The sequence below is a fragment of the Drosophila navojoa genome, chromosome 4 (assembly GCF_054131105.1).
Source record: "Drosophila navojoa isolate 15081-1374.11 chromosome 4, UAZ_NAV_1.0, whole genome shotgun sequence".
Lineage (NCBI taxonomy): Eukaryota > Metazoa > Arthropoda > Insecta > Diptera > Drosophilidae > Drosophila > Drosophila navojoa.
Window position 1 is genome coordinate 22,313,519 of NC_142892.1, and position 17,963 is coordinate 22,331,481.

At 42.6% G+C, this 17,963-nt stretch overlaps 2 protein-coding genes across 3 annotated transcripts in view; both read left to right on the top strand.

Annotated features, from left to right (window-relative positions):
- Positions 1-15,832, top strand: part of Ac78C (adenylyl cyclase 78C) — a 47,614-nt gene extending 31,782 nt beyond the window's left edge. The window contains exons 3-24 of one of the 2 annotated variants that reach the window (XM_018102147.3): positions 554-1,133; positions 1,197-1,560; positions 4,574-4,860; positions 4,920-5,076; positions 5,221-5,402; positions 5,488-5,689; positions 6,471-6,604; positions 6,664-6,753; positions 6,810-6,971; positions 8,258-8,394; positions 10,274-10,414; positions 10,484-11,030; positions 11,690-11,785; positions 11,842-11,981; positions 12,130-12,284; positions 12,345-12,994; positions 13,440-13,535; positions 13,619-13,799; positions 13,885-14,288; positions 14,355-14,583; positions 14,706-14,851; positions 14,928-15,832. In XM_018102147.3, the coding sequence (XP_017957636.2) occupies positions 554-1,133; positions 1,197-1,560; positions 4,574-4,860; positions 4,920-5,076; positions 5,221-5,402; positions 5,488-5,689; positions 6,471-6,604; positions 6,664-6,753; positions 6,810-6,971; positions 8,258-8,394; positions 10,274-10,414; positions 10,484-11,030; positions 11,690-11,785; positions 11,842-11,981; positions 12,130-12,284; positions 12,345-12,994; positions 13,440-13,535; positions 13,619-13,799; positions 13,885-14,288; positions 14,355-14,583; positions 14,706-14,851; positions 14,928-15,041 (5,194 nt within the window). In that variant the 3' untranslated portion in view covers positions 15,042-15,832. Of the gene's footprint in view, positions 1-553; positions 1,140-1,196; positions 1,561-4,573; positions 4,861-4,919; positions 5,077-5,220; positions 5,403-5,487; positions 5,690-6,470; positions 6,605-6,663; positions 6,754-6,809; positions 6,972-8,257; positions 8,395-10,273; positions 10,415-10,483; positions 11,031-11,689; positions 11,786-11,841; positions 11,982-12,129; positions 12,285-12,344; positions 12,995-13,439; positions 13,536-13,618; positions 13,800-13,884; positions 14,289-14,354; positions 14,584-14,705; positions 14,852-14,927 lie in introns of both variants that reach the window. The other variant, XM_089260574.1, reaches the window with a different exon arrangement.
- LOC108652088 (putative trypsin-6) lies at positions 2,309-3,482 on the top strand. The gene is made up of 3 exons (XM_018102154.3): positions 2,309-2,647; positions 2,713-2,989; positions 3,059-3,482. The coding sequence occupies exons 1-3, from the start codon at positions 2,331-2,333 to the stop codon at positions 3,428-3,430; spliced, it is 966 nt and encodes a 321-aa protein (XP_017957643.2). The 5' UTR covers positions 2,309-2,330; the 3' UTR covers positions 3,431-3,482.
- Positions 15,833-17,963: the final 2,131 nt, after the last annotated feature.

A 17,963-nucleotide genomic window follows, 5' to 3' on the forward strand; every position in this document is an offset into this window, starting at 1 on the left:
CCTTTAAGATTATTGTTGACATGATATACTCATGTCCCGGCGTATGAATGGAGAACTAACAGCTGCTAATTTCGGCAAAACTTTATACTCGTATTAACCATTTTGCACGGAGAGTCTATTCAGTCAATCTATGACGTCCTCTCCCCTCTGAAGGCCCAAGAGCTGGCAGACATGGCAAATGACTTCACGCCTCGGCGGCAATGTTGGCGCTTGGAGACCATTTACATTTTGTGCCTGGCCTGGCCTGCCTCGAGTCTGATTGTTGGCTGTGAGGGGGAATGTTTGCATTCATTAGATGTGGCGCCGCCTTGAAAGGCCCAGGAATAGCGAACGTGTTCGGTCCCAGCAATCAGAGTCGGCTCACGCAAGCAGAATAAAATCGTTGACAACTTCAAAGCGTAAATTGAAAGTTAAAGCCTCCCGATAATAATGATGATGATTATGATTATGATGATGATGATGATGATGATGCTGATGCTGAGAATATGCGAGTCCCTTACTTCCCTTGCTCGTTTTTCAATAACCAACCACGGCAAATGTTTACTTCTTGCAGAACCGCCGAGGAACAGGAACAGGAACAGGAACGGGAAAGGGAAAGGGAAAGGGAAAGGGAACAGAAGCAGGAGCCGGAACGCAGCATGGACGACGACGACGACAAACTGGTCTCGGACGAAGTGCATCTACGCCAACTGAGCTCAACGCCGGCCTCGGCGCTGCAGCAGCGCCGCCAGAGCAACAGCGTGACTCGCTCCGCGCCACCCGAACTGACGCAGCGTGGCCCCAGCGTGCAGGAGCCGGAGAGCGAGGCGGAGCAGGGCGTGGTGCTGCGACGGGCCATGGACAAGGGGGCCATTACCTTGGCACAAATAGACGATCTGAGACTGGAGAGCGACGACGACGGCGACGGCGACGGCGACGACGACGAAGAGGATGACGTGAACGACTACGACGACGTTGACTGTGGCCAGGGCTTGAGCAATCCCGCAGCGCAGACCACAAATGATGAGCAGATTACAGCGGCAACAATGGCAGCTACGGCCCCAACTATGTCAGCCACAGCCACAGCCACAACCACCGCAGCAGCAGCAGCAACAGCAACAACAACAACAGCAGCAGCAGCAGCAGCAGCAGAGGTAAGCGTAATGTGCGGAGGCACTTAGGGCTAATTAAAAGCTAAACTGAAACAAAAAAACCAGCAGGAAGCGGCCGGCTGCGGAACGTGTACGCCAACCACTCTGGACATGTCCAAAATACCACGCCTACCCGGCGACGGGGCACAGATGGACGACAGCGGCGATCTGCCCCACTCGCTGCAGGCCTCCGCAGCTTCAATTTTATCCAATTTGCGCAAGAAACAGCAGGCAATGCTCGCAGTTGGCAGCAACGTCGGCGTCGGCGTCGGCAGCGGCGCCGGCATAAACGTTGACCGACCTGTCGCCGGAGCCATGGCCAAGCAAACGCCGCGTCGAGTGCAGTCCGTGCGCATCGTCGAGGACAAATCTGGCTATGGACCCAAGCGACGCACCGAGAGCTGCAGCATATTCGGCAACAGTAATTTCGGTAAGCCCAATGACAGTCAAGTCCTTATCAAGTCTCTCTATAAGACCACAAATGACAGTGAAAAGAATCAAGTGTAACATCTGCATTGCATTGAAAGTGAAGAGCTTTCACATGGATATTGCTAGGTAAAGACATTCAAGGCAAAATTGAATCAAATGAAACAGAAGAGCTTTGTTCGAATTGGAGTTGGGTACTCAACTATAAATATACATGCATTTCATCTTCATCAGATGCTTTCTATAACACTCCATCAGTCTCTGCCTTCCAGGTTTCCTAGGCCATAAATAATTCAGAGCAATGGGTTGTGGACTCTGACCTGGGCTTGAAAAAAAAAAACAGTATAAGTTCTGTTCATGTTAATAATTGTTTCGTTTCATAATATTTATTCAGAAGAAAAACAGTCAATCTAGCCAAATTCTTATGATGGTTTGTTGAACTATTCGTTTGCATTTGAGATCTGAAGTAATATAAAAGCACTTGTATTAGACAGTACATACAATTATCTAAAAAGTATTTAATATTTCGATTTTATTTTATATATAAATTGAATATTAGGAAAAGTGTGAGGCAGCTAATGCCGTTTTGCATTCGGTTTATTGGGCAGAGGTTCATTTAAGTTATAGTTTGATATAACACTGTCGTAGCATTATGTTCTGAAACAAGAAGAAGACGATTTACTGATGATAATCCATAAATTTTAGACTTCATTTAGTGTAATTGAGGTCCACGACGACAAAGCTTAAGCTGTTAAAAATAGTTTTCGAAAATATATGCCCTTTCACTCGACGTCAGTTGTGACAATCGGCCGAAAATATAGAATGAAGAAAATGTGGTTTCCCCCAGTGCTGAAGCTACTTGTATTTTGGCTATTAATTTCCGGCTCCTGCACCGCCCTCCAGTCGAGTGTGCGACGAGCAAAGCGTCTCTCCTCACCAGAATTTAATGCTGAAATATACACGAAGCTGACCAAGTACGTGGTGTCCTTCAGGTCGCGCACGCCGGTAAAACACTTCGGCGACAATCACTACTGCGGCGGATCGATAATATCGCCAGTGTTCGTATTGACTGCTGCAAGCTGCGTTATGGAGTACGTAAATATGCTGACCATATTGACTAACGATCAGGGCTTACAGAAAGTTTGTGTTGCAACAGCGAACGCAAGATACCCCATAGTAACCGACTCCTGCAGATCGTGGCAGGAGCCCCGGACCGACTGAGGGTGCTTAGAGGCAACACCATCAATATTCCGATAAGGGAGATCTTTGTGCCGGTCAACTATACCCTCTACCACACTTTCAACATCGCGCTTGTGAAGCTGGGCTTTGCCCTGCCCTCAAAGAACCCACACATCGGAATACTCGAGTTGCCCACAAGTCCGCCGATTCCTGGACAACAGTACAGGGTCCTGGGCTGGGGCCGCATGTATGCCGTTAGTCTGACTAGGTCTCTCATTGTGTTTGTTGTCGGTTGAGCTCACGTCATATCCCACTGCTTGCAGGGCGGCTTCTTGCCAGCGAAAATCCTGTACATAGACGTAATGCTACAGACGCAAAAGACCTGTAGCTCGTTGCTGGAAAACTACGAGCCCGAAATGCTGTGCGCCGGCCATCTGGATACCACCATCGATCAGAATCCCTGCCCCGGCGATACTGGCAGTCCCCTCATGGACAATACCACAATTTATGGCATCGTTATTTATAGCCTCGGCTGCGGGCACAAGCAAATCCCATCGGTCTATACGAATGTGTGGTATCACTTGAGCTGGATCATAGCAATTACAAAGCGGAATGCCAGCACATTGATACGGAACCGGCTCCTCCTCTTGCTGCTGAATGTAATCATATCTCTGTGTTCAAATATGCTCTATTAGTTCGTTGGGTTACTTTCATACACCTAAAGTTATTTTATACTTAATAAACAGTTGGTTATATCCGTTTGCTCATGAGGCTGCAATCAGTGGTAACACAGATCTAGCTTACCATTCTTCAGGCTAGATCTGACCTATTTGAAAGTTGTCTAGCCATTCTCCATCGAAAATGCGTATGGGATTGAATAGCCAAAAATTAAAGCAAACCATGCTGTAGTTCTAGTCCTTAAGAGAACTATAGAAGAGAAGAATAATTACAAGTATTATAAATACATTTAGCCTTGGAATGCATATATGTATATTCTTGAGCAGCGTAATGATTTAATCCGGTGTAACTATGCCAGCTGTTTTTCCTATATATGTTCGTCTGATTGTATAACAGTCTCTCTGTCGGTTTCCAATCTATCTTCTTGTCTGTCTCTCTGGCTGTCAGCCTTAGAAAATGGACAAAGACTAGCAGCAGAAGATCATTTAAGTTGTCTATGTGTATGCAGCAGTATTCCTGTGGTATTTATATTGAGTAAAACGAATCTAGAATGCTGCTTGACGACGACGGACTTAACAATTGAGCGCGGCGTAGGCTTTAAGTGAAAGTCGCCCTATATAAAGGGCAACAGCTGCAGCATTTCTTCAGTCTTCTTCAGTCGCCCAGGCCAGGTGGAGCTCAGTCCTGCAGTGCAATAAAGTGAAGTGAAGTGTGTGATCGCTCAACTACGTAGAAATACATAAAGGAAATACGTAAAGAAAATACGTAAAGGAAAGACGTAAAGGAAACACGTTAAGGAAATACGTAAAAGGAATACTTATAGGAAAAACGTATAAGAAGAAAATACTTAATGAATATATATTATATATTATATAATCCTGTATATATTCAAAAATGATAATACTGTACGTAAGTTACACATGGATCGAAATCAATCGAGTCCAGTGAACTATGCTTGTAAGAAATAAAGACATTAAAACTTAAAGGATATTATCACGCCATCGCAGATTTTTAGTCATGTTTCATTGATCGACTGTAGGACTTCAAGTCAAGCCAAAATGGATGCAGTTAGATAATCATATTTTATTTTTAAGCACTTCATATAATTTCCATGATTGTTGGCTTTTTATTAACAGACCAAATATCTTTAATTTTTATAGATTATGAACTGGAGTCGGGCCAATCGATTGCCAGCATGGCGGGCCCTCAACGCCCGCTGAATAATGAAACCTATTCGGCCTTTAAGAGCGGCAACGTGGTCAAGGGCATACTCTGCCCCTCGCTGACCAACTCCTTCAAGCAGAGCTCGCTGGAGAGAAGCTACCTGACCTACACGCACAGACAACGGCAGAAGTCGCTCATCATCGTGAACGTGGTGGACTTTGTGCTGAAGATTGTGATGGCGCTCATCTGGATGCTGCAGCCGAGGGAGGATCGCTTAGACACGGTAAGTGTCTGCCGTAACAGGGACCAAATAGTATCTAATCCAAGTGTGAACCCGTTCAGAGCTCGAGCTATGCGAGCACAGCCACGTCCATTACTTGGTCTGTTTGCTGTGGCATTGCCAATCTGGCCATTTGCTTCCTCGGGTACTGGCGCTGCTTTGCCAACAATTATTTGCACTGGGCGGCGGTCTGCACGTGGGTGCTCTTCAATATACAAGGTGAGTGCGTGGGTGGGCAGAGTGAGGAGTGAGAGGGGAGAGGGAGAATGGCTCGTATAAGGCATAAATCATGCGTCACATGCGCAGGCCATTAAATTTGCTAATCCTTTGGCCGTCATAAATGTTTTACTGCCTCTGCGACAGGATTCATCAGCGAAGGCGTCGGCTTCGAGAATCGGGAGTACCTGGTCTGGTACATTCTGTTCGTCATATTTGTGCCCTATGCCATGCTGCCGCTGCCGCTCAAATGGTGCGTCGTGGGCGGCACAATCACAGCCAGCTGCCACCTGGCCGTAATCACCATCAACAAATTGCAGGACAAGACGGTACGAATCACATACTAGACCATATTGTTTTTGCGAGTTATATAAATGCGTGTGTATACGCACATATTAATATAAATATTCGCAGACGCCACTGGACACGAACTGCGTGCTATTCCAAATCATTGCCAATTTCATTCTGTACACGGCGATTAACGTGGCTGGCATGTACACCAAATACCTGACGGATCGGGGCCAGCGACTGGCCTTCATCGAGACCCACAAGGCCATGGAGCACAAGAAAGAGTCCGAAAAGGAATTGCAGCGCACTCAAAAGCTTCTTGACTCAAGTAAGTGACAAGCACTTTAAAGCAATTTATTAGTTTTAAATACAATAAAGCATTTTAAGCAAGTATATATTTAATATTTGTAAAAATTAAAATGTAAAAAAATAAATAATAATAATTGCCGGAACTAGCTAAGCTAAATTGAAAAAATTTATTTACAAATATAATGATTTTTAAGCATATAATATATGATATATATGATGAAACTCATAAATAAGCATAAAATAACTTATGCATTTTCTTAATTTTGATAAATATTAACTAAATAATAATAATACCATATATTAAGTCAATTTTCATAATTTATGAATCATATTTGAAATATTACAACTTTTTATATTTATATTTTTTTTAATATGAATTATAATAATATTATCAATTAATCTTGAATAATCTGAGATATTCCATATTTAATTCTAGTATTTATTCAACATATATTTCATATCAATATAAATTATTATAAATTTATTTTAAAATCTAAAAATATATATGTATATAATTATCCATATATGTATGTCTCTATCAGTCTACATACTCAAAAGTTATCTGCATTAGCTACACTCAGTAGAGAATTTCAATTCCTGAAAACTCAGTCACAGGTAGCTATGCAGGCGTGCAGGTAAACATTGCATAGTTAAGCAGAATTCACAGATTTGAGCCTCGCTCAGTTAGTTTGAGTTGCTGAACGACATCAGGCATCAACGTAGTTACTTAAATACCGATTTCAATATACACTACAATACGCGAGTTGAATTTGTAATCTGTGTAATCAATCGGTTTGCAGTTTTGCCCAACATTGTGAATAATCAAATACGCAGCGAGATGTACAAGGGCACGGACCCCACTGTGGAGACGCAGTTCAACAAGCTGTACGTATACCCCATGGACAATGTGAGCATATTGTTTGCAGATATAAAGGTAAGCGAGGTGTGTTGTGAATAAATTGCTGTAATTAAAAATGAAATCACCCTCAAAAGGGCTTTACCGAGCTAGCTAGCAAGACTTCGGCCCAGCAATTGGTAAAGATTCTAAATGATCTTTTCGCTCGCTTCGATCGGATTGCGGAGGTAAGTTTCCTTCTCCTTTGCAATATCTCTTTCACATTGTTTTCTGCCACCTGAAGGATAATCATTGCCTGCGCGTGAAGCTGCTCGGCGATTGCTACTACTGCGTTTCGCAATTCGAAAGCGACAACTGGAAGACGCGACCGGATCATGCGGTGTGTAGCGTCGAAACTGGGCTGCACATGATAAAAGCCATCAAGGATGTACGGCTGCATACGCACGTAAGTGACAGGAAATCTCCCCTTTCCTATCGGCTGCCAGTTAATGAATGCTTTTTCATGCGTGAAGGCAGACAACAGATTTTTATTTGTTTGCTAGCGTGTAAGCCTTTTAAGCGGGCGTAAATGCGATTGCAATGCGAATTTACATATTGTTGCATAGTTTTAGGTGCTTGTTGAAATCAGAGGAAGTTAACAGAATGCTGTTAGTGCATTGAGCTCACAGTGACTGTTAGACGTTGAAATACTTTAAAAGACTTAACAGAGCGATAGGCAGTAAATTCATACAACTAACAGAATGTGGCTATTACAAAGCGCTGTTAAGCGGCATAGTACTTTAATAGCACTGCTAACATCATTTATACCAACATTCTACATAGCACTGTTGGGTTGAATTAACTGCCATGCAGCGCCCATTCTGTCAGCGTAACTAAACTAATAAAGTTAACAGCACGCTGTTAGCGACAGTCAACAGTTAAACTGCTGAAAACTTTTAAGCGTTTGCGGAGTGGCACATTTTTTTTTTTGAATTTAATGCCACAGATTTTTCAGCCGTCAGCCATTTTGGCGTGTTTTTTTTACAAATTTTGCACATTGTTTTTGCTATGGCTGCAGCGTCGTTTTATGTGGCCCCGTCCGTGTACTGCCTGGTCGCTGGACGTTGCTGGACGTGTTGACAATTCATTTGTATGCAAATCTCAGCAGAGCAAAAGGCAGCCGAAAACGGCCAATGACAGCGAAAGCAACAGCAGCAGCAGCAATAACATATGCTCGTGCTTGGTTTGCTGAAACGCAGATACCCTGTAAAAAAAGACAGTAATCATATTTGGCATTTAAATAAAATTATAAAAACAGAGTTGCATATTGATGCAAATAAAATTGAGTAGATATTGTATCCGTGGGGTTTTTTGTAATCCAAAAGTATGAGCCCCCTTTTAAAGATCTGCTGGCGTTACAGGGTAAAAAAAAACAACCGCAAGAAAAGAGTTCTACATTCTCATGACCCAACTGCAACAAAAACTTAATAGATATTTTTGTGATTCGAGCAAAAGCTCAGCTTCTCTTCGGCCTGTGGGGCCCTTAAGCGCATTTAATGAATGCAAAACTTGCCGTGGAGTAACGACAATTGGCCGACGCATTGTCAGTCCAACAGACGTACTGACGACTGCAGCGACCCAAAAAAAACATGCGGCCTTTGCAGTTGCAGTTTCAGCTGCAGTTGCAGTTGCAGTTGCAGTTAAATTCGTGCTTTGCATAATTTGCGTATTTTGCGTTCGTTAATTTTGCAGGTCGACCTCAACATGCGCATCGGCATCCACAGCGGATCCGTGATGTGCGGCGTGCTGGGCAACAAGAAATGGCATTTTGATGTCTGGTCAAATGACGTTATCATTGCAAATCACATGGAATCTGGCGGCATTCCCGGGTAAGTCCAGTCACGAATTAGCTACACCAAGAACAATTCTATGGCTCGCTAATTAGCTCGCTTGTCAACAACAACACGTGCGCCAAACAAAGTGCAGTAGCAAAAACCGCAGAATATTCATATAAAATCAGACGTATTCAAGTGCATTCATTTGAAATCAGGCATAATTATAATTTAAGTATAACTTTGATTTAAATATTTTTTTTTTTTTTTTGTATGAGTAGCTCAGATGGGAATTGAATATCATTAAAAAAATATATAAAATAGATAAAAAATCTTGATGATCTAAGATAAATTTCTTCTGAATCACAGAATCAATTTTTATTGATAGTCCGTAATAGCGAAAAGGAATTTATCATTGAGTTTGGTTTCCACTTATAGCAATTTTCTTTTTGAGATTATTCAGAGGCCTGTTCTGTCTTTCGAGATCAAAACAAAATATTAGATTCATTATAAATTATACATATTTGTATATATTATTATTTTCCTTTTAAAATGATCAAACTTGTAACAGGGGATGAATTTAAATGAATTGAAATTGTTGAGAGTACCTTATTAATACGGGACGAGAATTTTTGAATAAAATACAGAAGTAGTTAAATAAGGCACGCAAGGAAGGCGTGTGCTAAGGAGTCTGTTTGTGTTGATAGACGTACGATTACAAGAACAAACATAAACATTATGGCCAAGCTGTGCTAATCTATAATTATGAAGCAACACTTTACACTTTATTCTGCACTGCTCAATCCCTCTGAATACCTTAGCACAGCTGTGGTAATCCTCAAATTCGATTGTTTTGTAAATTGTCACAAATGCAATTTTCATTCACCTATAGAAGTATGCAGTTTAAGTAAAACTGTGACACATTATTATAATTTAACGAAATCGAAAATCTTTGCCATATCTATAAAAATATATTCCCTATAATTGTTATTAATTTTTTTATTATTGTTTAATTATGAAATTAATCCACTACATTTCAAATGTAAATTTTAGCTTTTAAAATCAATTATTTATTCTACTCTTTAAGTTTATTAACGAATTGAGGTTCTGCTTGAGCTGCCCCAAGAAGTATGCTATATTTTTGGTACACCAGAAAGATGCTAAAAGTTGTGCAGAATTTTGGATTTAATTTGGCAAAATACTTCGCTTTCAACTGTGCAAGAGACTTGGCTTGTAATTATATTTCGATCGTATTGCAGCTCAAGTTGATTGGCAAAAATTCCGGAATGCAAAATTCTCGAATTGCTGCAAGCCGAAACGAGCTGCCAAATAACTTTGGCTGTGCTTGCGCTTGGGCTTAGGCTTGTGCTTGTGCTTGGCTGTCTTGGCTTTAACTCAAAGTTGGCCACATTTTTAATTGGCCAATTAGGGTATGTCCAAAGCTGGCAGCAACCAACAATTGCTGCCGTAATTTTTGCTAGCTCAGCGTGCTCAGACACAAGAAACCAGCCACAGAGACAGAGACAAAGACTGAGACGAGGACAGGGGCAGAGGCAGAGGCAGGGAAAGGCAACAACAGGAGAGGACAAAACAAATCAGAGAGCAGCCACAAGCCGAACAAGATGAAAAGCAAAAGGTTCCATTTACTGCAAAATGTTTTGATTTAATTGTGGCCTAGGCAAAAACAAAACCCAGAGCCAGAGCAACACAGCCGCAACCAGAGAACTAGAGAACTGGAGAAACAGAAATATAAACATAAAGCAAGGCAGCAGCGGCAGCAGCAGCATCGACCACAAGGGCATCCCAATTATGAAGGGCACACAGGGGCGGGTGAAGGGCGGTGCGGACAGGCAAACTTTACGCACAATCGCAGAAAACGTAGACAAATATTTGAATTTAATTTTCGCCCACTAACCGAGCCGCACCACCTTTTCAGGCGCGTCCACATCTCGGAGGCGACTCTCAACTGCCTCAACGACGCCTACGAGGTGGAGCCGGGCAACGGCGGCAGCCGAGATAATCATCTCAATAAGCTGAACGTGACCACCTACCTAATCAAGCGCACGGAGCCATTGAGGTAAGTGCTCCATGGCCATCCCCTTTATCCGGCACTGCAAACTCTCTGCACTCTGCATTCCCCGCACAGACCCAAGCGACGCTTTGGCACCCGCAGCAGCGTGCATCAGAGCAGCAGCATTGCCGCTCCCGCTGTCCCCAGTCCGGGAACTGCGCCGCTGCCCAAGTCCATCTCGGCCAGCGGCAGCGGCAACGACTGCAGCATCGGCAGCACCACAGCCGGGGCCATTGGCGACGGCAGCAGCATCGACGGGCGCAGCTTGGACGTCTCCCTGGCCGTGCAGCCGTCCCAGCTGCTGCAGCAGCAGCAGAAGAAGAACATCTCGCTCAACTCGCTGCCCAACGTAGTCGAGGGCGTGGCCCTGGACAGCCGCCGTCTGCGCAACGGCATGGCCAGCGGCAACGCCGGCAATGCGAGTGCCGGTGGCGCCGGAGCCCCTGCCGGCCTGTCCACCGTCTCCTCTCCCACGGCCATGATGTCCAGCACGCTGGAGCAGCAGCTGAGGCCGCGCAACGGCGCCAGCATACAGAATCTAGCGGACTCAATCAGCGCCAAGGGCCTGGTCATAGAGGACGAGAGCACGACCGAGTGGATTCCGGAAATACCATTTCGAAATGTAAGTAATCTGAATGATCTTAACTTATAGGACATATGATTATGAAAGTAGAAGGGTTTAATCTAAAAAGATTAAAATAAACTATAGAAGACAAGACTAGGACAAGCAACTTAAGATCTTAGGATTTTCGATAGTATATCGAGTCACGAAAATTTATAAAATTTTGGGGGGAGTTTTTAATAACAGCCAAGGTCCATGGCAGAATAAATGGGCTTAACAGTTAATAAACTGAGACATAATTTAATTTTTTAAAATTATTTTAATCAATATCTTTAGTTGAGTCTTGAGCTCTCTTTTCACTAAATACTTGATATTACAGTTTACCGATTTATATGCACATAATGAAAGATTTAAAGGTCTCAGAATTTTGTATGTTGCAAACATACAATTATTTCATTTATAATAAATATATTTTGAATGATATTTATGACATGTTGCATGTTAAAGTCTATTCATGCTAGGGGAAATGATTCATTACAACAGATTTAAATAGTCTAAGTTCGCTAAGTAGGAAAGCTCAGAATTGGGTTTGAGGTACAAGATCATACTAACTGAGTTAGAATAGTTACTGCTTACGAGCTATAGCTAATGTCAACACATTAATGAACGATCGTAGTGTTTAATAGAATAGCATAGTATAAATCAATCAACATTTTCAGTTAACCAGTCCCGAGGAGACATTGAATCGGACAGACTCCATATTGGTAGACCCCAAGCTTGATCATCGCGTTTCGGTAACCCCCATGGATGAGGAGGTAAGTGTTCATATGATCTATGTTGACAGCTCTCCTATTGATCGAGCATCCCACAGATTGACGAGTTCATCGAGCAGAATATACAAATCAATTCGAATAAGGAAATACGGCGCGAGTACCTGAATGCCTGGACCCTGAAGTTCATCGACAAAAGCCAGGAGCAGAAGTTCTGTCAGCTGCGCGAGGACATGTTTCGGTGCGTATGGAGCGGATTGAATGTGAAAGGTCAACTTCAGTAGCCAATAATTCACTTTTTCTCTCTTTCTGTCTCTGTCTCTGTCTCTGTCTCTGTCTGTGCTTGGGCGTTAATTAATGAACTGTTGCTAATTGATTTCTACCATCAGCTCCAACATGCTGTGTGTGTTTGTCATTTGGATATTTATGGTGCTGTGCCAGGTCATAATTATACCGCGCTGCACCACAGTCATCATTTGCTTGGCGGCTGGCACTGTGGTGCTCACCTTCTGCTGCGTCCTGGTGATGGCCGAGGAGTTCCCAGGTAAATCGATTGCCTACTAACAGCCGACATTGTTTATCAATCAACTCGATCGACTTGCAGGCCTGCCCAGTTGCCTGAAAATCAACTCGGCCAAATTGGTTCATCAGCGTCGACGTCGCACACTCTTCATCTGCGGCGTCATCGTCTCCATGTGCATGCTGAGCGCCATCGGCCTGGTGCTCTGCCCATCCTCGAGCTACAACGGCACGACGACTGACATGAAGCTCTCTAACGACTCCTGGGACAGGGAGGCGACGCTCTCCATCACGCATACGATTCAGCAGAATATCACAATACGCACGCCGGCTATCGGTGGCTTGTCCATAGAGTCCATTGCCAATCTGAGCTCGCCGCTGGAGTCCTTCGAGCTCTCGCATCGACCGTACACCCTAATCAGAAACAGCCGCAATCCGATTAGCATCCCACCGGATGACACCTTCCGCTGCGTGCATCGCGAGTATATTGTCTTCACCTGGGTGCTCTGCCTCGTCTCGCTGGCCACCGCCCTCAAGCTCTACTACTTGATCAAGGCAATCATGGCGCTGGGCATGGTCGCCTTCTACACCACCCTGATCTTCATCAGGTTCAGCACCGAGGAGAGCTTCAGCCTGGCCAAACTGCGCCAGCATGGCATGCCTCTGGGCGTACAAATGCTAATATTGCTCATCACCTTTCTCATCATGGTCTGCTATCATGCCAGACTCGTCGAGGTATGTCTAGATAATTGACTTTGACTGCATGCCAAAATAAATGCAAGCTCATTCAAATATCTGGTATGTTTGCTACGAATGCATCATTTAAAGTACATAGATCCAAAACCCAGAATTCAAAATATAACAGAAATCAAAATAAACAGCTACAAAAGGATTTTCAAATCTGTAGATCTTATAGGTCTTGAGATCGATTCGTTAAATCGCTAAAGCTTACCGGATTGTTCATACTACATATACGTATTTATGTTATCTGCCACGCCTCCTCCGGCATGTTACATATATCGTAGAGAAACCAATATACCCTAATTTCCCAATTTCAATGATTATAAAGGGTATGCCGAGAAACAGAGGCGAATCTGTCTTGTTCTAAGAGCATTAGTGTCTATGGATAAATCGATTCGTTGTATACATTTCCATTCCATATTTCTTTGTTCATTTGCAGGTTACCTCCCGACTGGACTTTATTTGGAAGGAGCAAGCGGAACGAGAGCTGAGCAACATGAAATCGAATCGTGCTCTTAATGACACATTAATTAAGGTAACAGTTGCTCAGTCCCCCTCCCTCAGCACACTCCCCGTGATTACTCATTAATTAAATGCTTGATTTAAATGCTGTCGCAGAACGTTTTGCCGGACCACGTGGCCGAGTACTACCTGTCCGACGAGCATACGGACGAGCTCTATTCCAAGATGCATAATCTGTGCGGCGTTATGTTTGCCTCCATACCCAACTTCCAGGACTTCTACTCGGAGGACATCGACAATGGCAAGGCGTGTATACGCATTCTAAATGAGATTATCTGTGAGTTGATTGATTAAATCCAAATGTCCAAATGGCTAATGACGCCCGGCTCACCCGCTCTTCCGCTTCCGCTTCCCCCTCCCAGGTGACTTTGATGAATTGCTGGAGGAGCCACGCTTTGCATCCGTCGAGAAAATTAAAACAGTGGGCGCCACCTATATGGCTGCAGCTGGACTCAATCACGAGCACTTGCGCCTTCGCGGAGAAACGCCCGAGGACAGCGTGTGCGACCTGGTGGAGTTTGCGTTCGCCATGAAGAAGAAGCTGGAGGAGATCAACGGCGACGCGTTCAACAACTTCCAGCTGCGTGTCGGCATCTGCAGCGGACCTCTGGTCAGTGGCGTGATTGGAGCACGCAAGCCCGTCTACGACATCTGGGGCAACACGGTGAACGTGGCCTCACGCATGGACTCCACGGGCGAGAACTGGCGCGTCCAGGTGCCAGCCAATACGGCGGAGTTTCTCTGCTCACGCGGCTATACGTGTGTGGTAAATACTGAACTGTTGTTGCGCTAAAGGTGGCGCAAATAATTGATTCTTCTCGGTGATCTGCAGAAACGCGGAGAGATTAACGTCAAGGGCAAGGGCATGATGACCACCTACTATGTGCATCCGAAGGGCATCTCGGACAGCCAACTGATCTCACCTGTGCGCATGCCGGCGGGCATCCCTCTCGCCCAGACGCCCAATCTGCAGCGACAGACCTCGCATCATGGCTCCTTCAGTGCGGTTGTCTTCGGCATGATGCAGGCCACCAAACGCAGCACCGCAATACCCGGCACACGTGAGTACCATGCAGACCAAGAGAGCGAGCAAGAGAGAGAAACAGCGAATGTCTTCATATAACTAAGAAACACGAGTTTATTTGCTCTTTAATCTTTACCAACCAACTAACTCTCCTTCCAGCTACCGGTACGCCCTCTCCGCAAATACGTCGGGGTCACCGGGGCAGCACCTTCAGTTCGGTGCGTCTGTCGCAAAAGTCGACGACTGTTAATCCAGTGCGACGTAACACAACCCGAGTGCGAGGACGATCCTATCGACAGAAAAAGGTATTACTGTTTGATCAAGCCAATTTCCAATTGCATCTATATCTCTCGCTCTCTTCCTCTCATCCTCTTCCCGCAGAGCTCGTCGAACAATTCAATAGTCACGCAGGCCAGCTCCACCTATATGCCCTCATTCCGGCGGATCGATCAGATCGAGACGACTATCTCGAAAAGCCACAATGATGCTTTATAGCCTAGCATGCGCACCAATTGGGTTTAAGGATCATCAATTGCCAAACACTACTGTAGATTTAATTCCAGTATTCGAGTTTTTAGTCGACCTAGCTACCGGAACTGGTGTCCTAATAGATATAACAACTATTTAATTACCATACAGATCTAAGTCCGTAGAGATCAATGTTGCTAGCCAGTCTATATTTGTAATATATGTATGTATGCATTAGCTAATTGTATAACATTATCTCAGCACAAGTCTAGTCGTATATATAAACACATATATAAACTATATACACATAATGAGATACGATTTTTGTTTGTTCTTCTATGTACATTTTCTCTATAAGGAGTCAACGATCTTTTCTTAAATATCTACCAAAAAAATTTATCTATAAATATATTATCACGATAAGGTAAACTTTGACTTAGCGTAATTTAATTAGAATGGCTAAAAGAAAATCTCTTTTAACAATCATAAGTAAAACGATGATCAAATTTTTCAATTACTGTACAAATAATATACCCTCGATTTCACTAGGCCAATATCTATTTAAATAAAGCACTTAAATATACAAAACTAAAATTTCATATATCAAAAAATCCATAATTTAGTGATTTTATGTGTAAACGCCAATAAATTTGTAGATAAGCGATCCGAAAACCACACACACAAATCTTAAAAAACTAATGTAAAAATAATAAAAGCCCACATATGAATATATATGTACCTAAATTTGAAAATTGATGTATTCACCAGAGTGTAATTAAATAAAAGTTACAGAAATAAATGTGATAAATGAAACAAAATCTCAGGGAAATGGAGTTTTGAACAAAACAGCGGAAGCCAAAGAAAATGACCAGACGAACAGTCCCAAACACATATCGAAAACATCAAATATATGCCTAATAAATGAATGAGAGATGAAACCAGTTAAATGATGTATAAATAGTGAATGCTTCACTAAGGTATACCATGTACCGTAAAAAAAATGTTCGAAGGTTCATATTTACGTAGAGTCACATATTCACTCAAGTATTGTTGATCGATACTTATTGAGAGCATGAAATCGATAACAATAGATATAGCTACACATTAAATCATAATACCCCTCTTTAGCCCATACAAAGGGTATCAAAAGAAAACCGAAAATGACGCCAACACTCATCGAAATAAATGCAGCTACAATAACAAGACAAACCAACAGAAAACTCTATTTTTATCACAGATGCAGACGAATGCACCTTGGAACGAACAGCGGGCAAAAGGAAGGCGAAAGCAACTGGACGGACAGCTGGGCGCCGGAGCACTTGACGAGCAGACGGTCCGGTCCAACTTCCCACGTTGGTTACGTTTCGTTAAGCGAAATGATGAAAATGCAAATGACATTCGTACGCACGAACTTCAGTTAGCAACTAGAAGGGTACACTATAAAATGCCCTAAATACGAATACGCTACATATACATACATATATATATGTGCATGCAAGGTAAATAATTTCAAATGTGTGTATATTGATCATTTAAGGGTATGTTTATTCGTATGTTATTTAAATAATGTTTATATACTTGAATTTTATTTACTGGCATTCATTACGCCTGTATTATTATTAATACAAGTCGAGCATGCCATGCACAAGCCTGTGTTGAGTATAGGGCATGTACACATACGGAAACGAGAACAACAAAATCATCGCAGACAAATGCCGATGCAGCAACCACTTGTGCACTTCCACTTATTGGCGGCGCCGGCAACGCCTAATGTGAATGTGTGCGGTAGTTGATAAGACACAGTTGTTGTTGTTGTTGCTATTGTTGCTGTGATGCGTGTGCGGTTCAGAGAGCAGAAGCAGCAGCGGCTACAGCAAATGCGTGGAACAAAACAAACAATGAATGAATGCGAGTAAATTTTTAATTTCAGCCTGTTGTTTTGTGTCGTAAACGTAGATTACCGGTTTCTTGGCCTCTGAACCGAAACACCCACCTAAAATAAAAATACCCTACATGTGAAAAGGTAAGGATCATGAGGAGACTATTCAGATTTCAGATTATTACATAATTAGAAACTTTATATATTATTCATATGCATATTAATAAATATCTTCGCATTTTCAAGTGGATTACTGTATAAAATATATATATTTACATATAAATATATTAATTTTTTTTTTTTAAATTATATAGGTAATTCTCACAATGTAATTTGTAAGCATTAATAGAATTATATTTATGTATGTATGCGTATGTAGGGTACTCAGCACAACAATATGCCCGAACTTTCCCGGAACTCGATTTGCTTCCGCTTGGCGCTAAAGCAACATGTGTGCATCAGAGCGGCTTTGCTTGAATGTGTGCCTCAATGTTCGTCTATACATGAGCGTATATACATATGTATGCGTTTGCCGGCGCAACCCCTGTTGCTAGGCATTCCAATTTCATTCATAAATGTTAGGCTGGCAACAAGTAATTTACATTTTCTTAGCGCTGGTTGATTGCACAATTCATTTTACAGAAAACTGTTAAAATGAAAGAAAAACGTGAGAGGAACAATAATGGTATCATTTAAGGTCATACAATTTGCAACTATTCATGCCTATTTTTTGTAATTCTTTATTCAAAAATATTGCGCCAATGCTCAGCAGTTCGATAACTAAAACAGTGTTAATAAACAGTATTTTTTGTGCTAACATGGTATTTTTTATGTTTTTGACCGGTAACAGAAATTGAATATAATTTCAGTTCAATAAAAAAAAGGAAAGCCGTTGTAAGAAATTGGAAATTTTCAGTTTTTGTATCGCAATTATCCATTTATAGTGTTTGAATATCGACATTTCAAACATGGCTTAATAACCTAACAGAGTTTGTGAAGTTAACAGAATGCATGCTCTCTCTCTCTCTCTCTGCCTTGCTTCTTCTTTTTCTGTTAGTTTGCTGTTCGCT

Bases quoted from the DNA above. Each gene is read 5' to 3' on its own strand.
- LOC108652088 (XM_018102154.3), top strand. From the start codon at position 2,331: ATGCCCTTTCACTCGACGTCAGTTGTGACAATCGGCCGAAAATATAGA. The intron at 2,648-2,712 runs GTACGTAAATAT...GTGTTGCAACAG, and splicing joins GCTGCAAGCTGCGTTATGGA to CGAACGCAAGATACCCCATA. The intron at 2,990-3,058 runs GTTAGTCTGACT...CACTGCTTGCAG, and splicing joins GCTGGGGCCGCATGTATGCC to GGCGGCTTCTTGCCAGCGAA.